The sequence below is a fragment of the Quercus lobata genome, chromosome 8, assembly GCF_001633185.2.
Source record: "Quercus lobata isolate SW786 chromosome 8, ValleyOak3.0 Primary Assembly, whole genome shotgun sequence".
Taxonomy (NCBI): domain Eukaryota; kingdom Viridiplantae; phylum Streptophyta; class Magnoliopsida; order Fagales; family Fagaceae; genus Quercus; species Quercus lobata.
In genome coordinates this window covers 3185837-3191787 of record NC_044911.1, presented here as the reverse complement: position 1 = coordinate 3191787, position 5951 = coordinate 3185837, and the positions used below count along the sequence as shown (strand labels likewise).

Below are 5951 nucleotides of genomic sequence, written 5' to 3'. Positions count from 1 at the left end.
ACCCTCAAAATTCTATTATGAACTAATGATGTAGTGGATTGAATTTGGTAATTCTGGATTTACGTTATGTCTTAAACTAATAGGCTCACCACTTGGATACTCCTAGAGAGGCCACATGTCCATTTTTATGTGAGAGAAATTTGTAATATACCTCATACTTATAATAAATTCATAACTTTTTGATGTTTGATCATTTTTTTTTTCCAAAACTTATTTGACTCATTTATAGTTTTCTATAACTTTATTTTACCTCGGTACAATCATACTTTCCTATAACTTATTTTTCAAGATTACATCAAAAAATTTATTTTAAGTAAATACACAAAAACTCTAATAATATTACAAATTTCAATTTATATTTATTTTAAAATCATTTTAAAGTGACTGCTCTATAATAATGGATCTTTATTATCAAATTCAAGAGGATGAAAAACACGGCTTCAATTTTTTGGTGCATGACTTCAGCCCCAACACCCACACAATAGTAAATGTTACACTGATCACAATATATATTTTTTTTGATGGGACACTGATCACAATTTGACAATTCAAATTCAAAAAGTTGAGAAAAAATTATGTGTAATTTATTCTGTACATAACAATGTACCATCATGAAATTAAGGTACTCCCAGTCCCAGACGAGCATTGGTGCAAAATTCAGTGTGAACAAATTAGATACTGTTGTAAACTCAGGGTCCGTTTGGACACGACCCTTCTGTTTTTTAACAAACACAAACACACAAAATCTCTCTCAGTTTCTCACTCTCTGTGTACTTGTTTGTGAAACAGAAGAAAGCAACAATGAGCGATATAAGGTTCAAATTCTTGGAGGTATACTCTGTGTTGAAGTCAGAGCTCCTCAATGACCCGGCTTTCGAATTCAGTGACGATTCTCGTCAATGGGTCGAGCGGGTAATTTTCCAATTCTCTCTCTGTTTTTCTCTCTCTCTCTCTCACACACATACATATGCATGTGTATGTGATATATTTGTATATATGTATGTATGTATAAATGGGTGTTTCGTTATCTGTGATTGAGAATCTGGTTTGAGGCTAATTGGGTTTCAGGCAATATGGTGTATTTTGTTCGGTTTGTTTGTGAGTTTGAGCTTTTGGGTTTTGAGAAAAAAGCTTCATTTTTTTCATTTACAGGAAAAAAAGTTGGATTTTTGTTACTTCTTTTCTTTGTCACTTTGCTGAACCAAGGTGATGGTTTTAGAAATTGGTGAGATTTTTTTTTTTCTTCATTGTCTATATGACTATATGATTGGTAGTAGAGAGTATGACTTCGGATAGAATAATATGGTGGAAAAGAATACATGTGACCGACCCTGATCAGTTTGTTGAGATCTTTAGCCGACCCCAAGCTTTTGGGACTGAAGCTTGGTTGTTTTTTTCTATTTGATTGAGGGCTTCGGTTTCAGGCTATTGTGTTTCAGCTGTGGTGTTGTTTTGCTGTTTTGTTTGAATTTGAGCATTTAGGATGAGAATTATGGGGTCTCTTCTGTGTGATTTTGATCCCTTTTGGGATAAAGCTTAGTTTCTTTCATGAAAAGAAAAGGTTCAATTTTTTTTACTACTTTTGCAGGTATTTATTATTTCATTTGTCCATTTAGTCACTGAGTTGATGGATATAGAAATGGATGCTGGTTTCTGGTTGTCCTTAGATTTTGAAATTTTTGTGAAAAGAAATTAGAAGTCTAGTGAATATAATATGTTGTCAAAGAATTTGTCTGAAGAATCTAGGTGCATATTAGTTTTTAACTAAGTTAGGTGAGATTTTTTCTGCTGAGTTTGTAAAATGTAGGAATATTTTGGGTTGTCCCACGTGGGCTGAGAACTTGGTGTTCCTGTCAAAGTCAGACAACATTGTTTTGGACAATGGAAATTGCTGTTATTGAGTTTCAAATTCATTTTTTTTAAGACCATATTTGTCTTGTTGTGAAAATTAATGGTCTAAGAAGAAAAGAAAGGACCGTGTTATGTGGAACTACTTTGATGAGAACTTTGATTTATCAAGCATGATACCAAAAAAGAGCCATGGATGAGCAACCAATAATTAGCATGTTAAGATGGGATGAAGTTGCAAGATTCAAAGACCATAAAGCTCTCTTCTTCTTTTTTCTTGGGGATAAATTGATGGAAGTGCATTTAAGTGAAAAAGTATTTGAATATTGCACAAGTATTACTCCCCTGTTCTAGACAAAAATATTCATACCAAATATGGGGTGAATACAGAAGGTTTTCTGACTGCGTTGAGACCTGGTATGACATGCTGTTCCTTCCTGGAAGGTTTTTTTCATGCTCAGAAAATGATAATCGTAACTTCAATAATTTCTGAACAGTATGGCCTTGGTGTAGCCTATTATAGTTGTGTGGATGCACAAATTATTTTTCCTGTTTTGTTTTTGGGCATGTCAAAGTGCAGCCATCATAGAAGCTGTAAACGAAGACAAAGCCCGTACAACATGCGTGTGAGGATGTGTTTTTGCTGTGAGTGCATGCATATGTATGCCTATGCATTTTATTTTAATGTACTTAAAACTTAGGCTTAGACTGTGTTGCTTACTCATGTTCCTGTGGGCTTACGTATATCTGCTTATCTGTTCCAATGTATCATGTAATGGCATAGTCTTCTACTGAAATGTGCTCTTTAGCTGTTTACCAGTTCCTTCCCGCCCTTTAAAATATATGTAGATTTTTACTATTCCTGATTGTCTGTTTGCCCCCATTCTTGCAGATGCTGGACTACAATGTACCAGGAGGTGTGTGTAGAAATATGATATATAATCAATTGTCTACTTTGTTTAATTTAACTCTTTGTGCTAAAGCTTTTTCCCTCTTGGATTGGATTGTTGGCAGGAAAGCTGAACCGAGGACTATCTGTCATTGACAGCTACAAGTTACTGAAAGAAGGAAAGGAACTAACAAATGATGAGGTTTTTCTCGCATGCGCGCTTGGTTGGTGCATTGAATGGGTATGGCTACAGAATACTTCTTTTCTCTTTTGGCTGATCCTGATTTTATCACTCATGATAATTACTACAACAGTTGTTTCACTGTTGTTGCATCAAAATTTTTATCCCATCTTAACAATGAGTCTTGCAGCTTCAAGCATATTTTCTTGTTCTTGACGACATCATGGACAATTCTGTTACACGCCGTGGTCAACCTTGCTGGTTCAGGCAACCTAAGGTGCTTTAGTGAAAGTGAACACTTTCCTTCTTACTAAGAAAAGCATGTTGATCTTTTTTTCTGACTTCTGTAAATACTAATCCTAGGTCGGTATGATTGCTGTAAATGATGGCTTAATTCTTCATAACCACATCCCAAGAATTCTCAAAAAGCACTTTAGAGAAAAGCCTTATTATGTGGATCTACTGGATTTATTTAATGAGGTAGGATTATCTTTGCATATATTGTAAAGCAGGACCAGTGATTTTTCTTTCTAATTAAAGACCCATCATGCTATTATTCATCTGTATTCAGGTGGAATTCCAAACAACATCAGGACAAATGATAGATTTAATTACCACACTTGTAGGAGAGAAAGATCTATCCAAGTACTCATTGACTTTGTATGTCAAAATTTGAGATGGCTGTGATTTCGATATGATTTAACTTTGAATCATGTGTTGCTTTTTGTATTTTTGACATATCAATTTGTCTTGTAATGCAGGCACCGCAGCATTGTGCAGTACAAAACAGCTTATTATTCATTCTACCTTCCAGTGAGTAATTTTCTCATTTTTATGTTGACACCTGTTGTTGTTTATGTGATTGCTATTTTGTCTTTATTGTTAAACTCATTCAGAGAGGGTTTTCATTAAAATCCATTTAAAAAGGTTCTTTACTGATGTTTCTTCAGAGTAAATCTGAAAATCTGTCAATTGTTTTCCTTTGAACTTGCTGAGTTATGGTTAAAGTTTATTTCAACATGAACGTTGTCACTTATGGAGCTTTTGGATGTTGATGCTCATATTTTCTAACAGTTGGTTATGGTCCACTGAAGAAGTGATGTTGGTAGTGCCTCCCCCCTTGGGAGTATTTTAGTCCCAATAAATAGTTTGACTCAATAGTTTGTATGAATATTGCTTAGTTTATTGATTTATGTTATTAAAGGATAAAACCATACAGCCCTTTTATAATTTTAGTATTTGCTCTTCTCTCTCAGAAATTACTGATTTGTCTCCAAATTTAGTGAATCTGCTTAGATGTTTCATCCTTTATGATCACTTTGCATATACAGGTTGCTTGTGCATTGCTTATGGCAGGTGAAATTCTTGAAAATTATATTATTGTGAAGGACATTCTTGTCGAAATGGGGACATATTTTCAAGTACAGGTAATTGTCTATTGCACATGAAAATCCTTAATTTCATTTGATTACTGAAAAATAGCATAAAGATAATAGTATTTGTCAGAAGCATTACAGAGATGCTGTTCCAAACTCTTAATTATTATAGCCAATGAATTCTTTCTTTTCTTATGTATTTTTGTGATAATTTGTTGGAGGTTCTCTGGCAGTGTTGATGATATTTAAACTTGTTATGTAGGACGATTATCTGGATTGTTTTGGTGATCCTGAAGTGATTGGAAAGGTATGTTATAGTCTATTATTGTATGACTCCTGGTAATGCAATTTTCCTGAATATTCACCTATCTGTTTAAGAAAGTATTAGAGACCTGACTGGTGGTCCTTTGAACTATTAGATTGGAACAGATATTGAAGATTTTAAGTGCTCTTGGTTGGTTGTGAAAGCACTAGAGCGTTGTAATGAGGAACAGAAGAAACTATTATATGTAAGTCAACAGCATCATCCAACTTAAACTGTATGATATTTTGGGATTATATTTACTAGACTTATGTATGGTTTTTTTTGTTACCAGGAGAACTATGGGAAAGCAGATCAGGCACGTGTGGAAAAAGTAAAAGAGCTATATAAAGTTCTTGATCTTCAGGTTTCTCTCCCTGCCTGTTCTTAATTCCTTTTATCTTTCTGAATCATTTAAAATAAAGAAAAGAGAGAAAAGAAAAGGGAGGTCTGTTTCTGATTAATAAAACCCTCAAATGAAAGAAGAGAAAATTTTCGATTCCCTGATAACACATCGGAAAATATTTTGAATTTTAAGACCTGCCATTTCTTTGTTACAGTGCATATACTGGAACTAAGAACCAGTCTTTTCTCATTCATGTTTTACGTGAGGTTATCTTGTAGGGTGTCTTTGTGGAGTATGAGAAAGAGACTTATGAGAGGCTTCTAAATTCCATTGAAACTCTTCCAAGTAAAGCAGTACAAGCAGTGTTGAAATCATTCTTGTCAAAGATTTACAAGAGGCAGAAGTAGAAACTGAGACAGAAGGTTCTATAGAGTTGATATCCTGTTCTCAGTTCTCACCATTAGCATTTGCTCTCTCCCTTTGGAGGAGAAGTGTTTCTATCTACTATCTATAAACATTTGGAGTCATTTGGTAATGTTGTTCTAGTAACATTGTTTATATTTTTTTGAAATACGTGTGGATAAAAAAACATGTGAAAATGTGTGTAATGTTGTTTAAAAACTGAAAACATGTTGTTAAACCACTCTATCAAACGGGGACTTCTTTCAGTTCTGTTTTGACTTCTAAAATCATCTTCTTTCTCTCATAGTGGAAAGGCAATTGCCTAATGGGTAGGAATCTCTAAACTCAGGAAGTTGTACAAGGATCTAAATAAAAAAATGCTATTAACAGTGTAGTTAAATTGTTATCAGTTTAACTTGTGGATTGTCTTTCTTATGTACTAGCCTACTAGGTTCTAAATAAATAGTTCAATTTCAAGTTCAAGCACTAGTTACTCGCTAGCCTTTGGGACTATATATACGATCTGTATTCATCTGTCTATGCTTGTCGCATCAGGCAAGACAAACTAGCCTGATGCTAAAAATTTAGCTAAAACACAAAAACTTATA

The 5951-nt window shown here is 34.0% G+C and overlaps 1 protein-coding gene across 2 annotated transcripts; it reads left to right on the top strand.

The window, feature by feature from the left end:
- The first annotated feature begins 546 nt into the window (after positions 1 to 546).
- LOC115954603 (farnesyl pyrophosphate synthase-like) lies at positions 547 to 5720 on the top strand. 2 transcript variants are annotated; one of them, XM_031072508.1, is made up of 13 exons: positions 547 to 622; positions 790 to 912; positions 2741 to 2765; positions 2863 to 2978; positions 3109 to 3195; positions 3282 to 3398; positions 3490 to 3578; positions 3680 to 3731; positions 4250 to 4345; positions 4557 to 4601; positions 4714 to 4803; positions 4891 to 4962; positions 5220 to 5588. In XM_031072508.1, the coding sequence occupies exons 1-13, from the start codon at positions 602 to 604 to the stop codon at positions 5346 to 5348; spliced, it is 1062 nt and encodes a 353-aa protein (XP_030928368.1). In that variant the 5' UTR covers positions 547 to 601; the 3' UTR covers positions 5349 to 5588. The 2 variants fall into 2 exon arrangements, with proteins under 2 accessions (XP_030928368.1, XP_030928367.1); XM_031072507.1 differs by having other exon boundaries at positions 587 to 694; positions 5220 to 5720.
- The last annotated feature ends 231 nt before the right edge of the window (positions 5721 to 5951 follow it).

Bases quoted from the DNA above. Each gene is read 5' to 3' on its own strand.
- LOC115954603 (XM_031072507.1), top strand. From the start codon at position 602: ATGTACCATCATGAAATTAAGGTACTCCCAGTCCCAGACGAGCATTGG. The intron at 2,979-3,108 runs GTATGGCTACAG...TGAGTCTTGCAG, and splicing joins TTGGTTGGTGCATTGAATGG to CTTCAAGCATATTTTCTTGT. The intron at 4,346-4,556 runs GTAATTGTCTAT...CTTGTTATGTAG, and splicing joins GGACATATTTTCAAGTACAG to GACGATTATCTGGATTGTTT.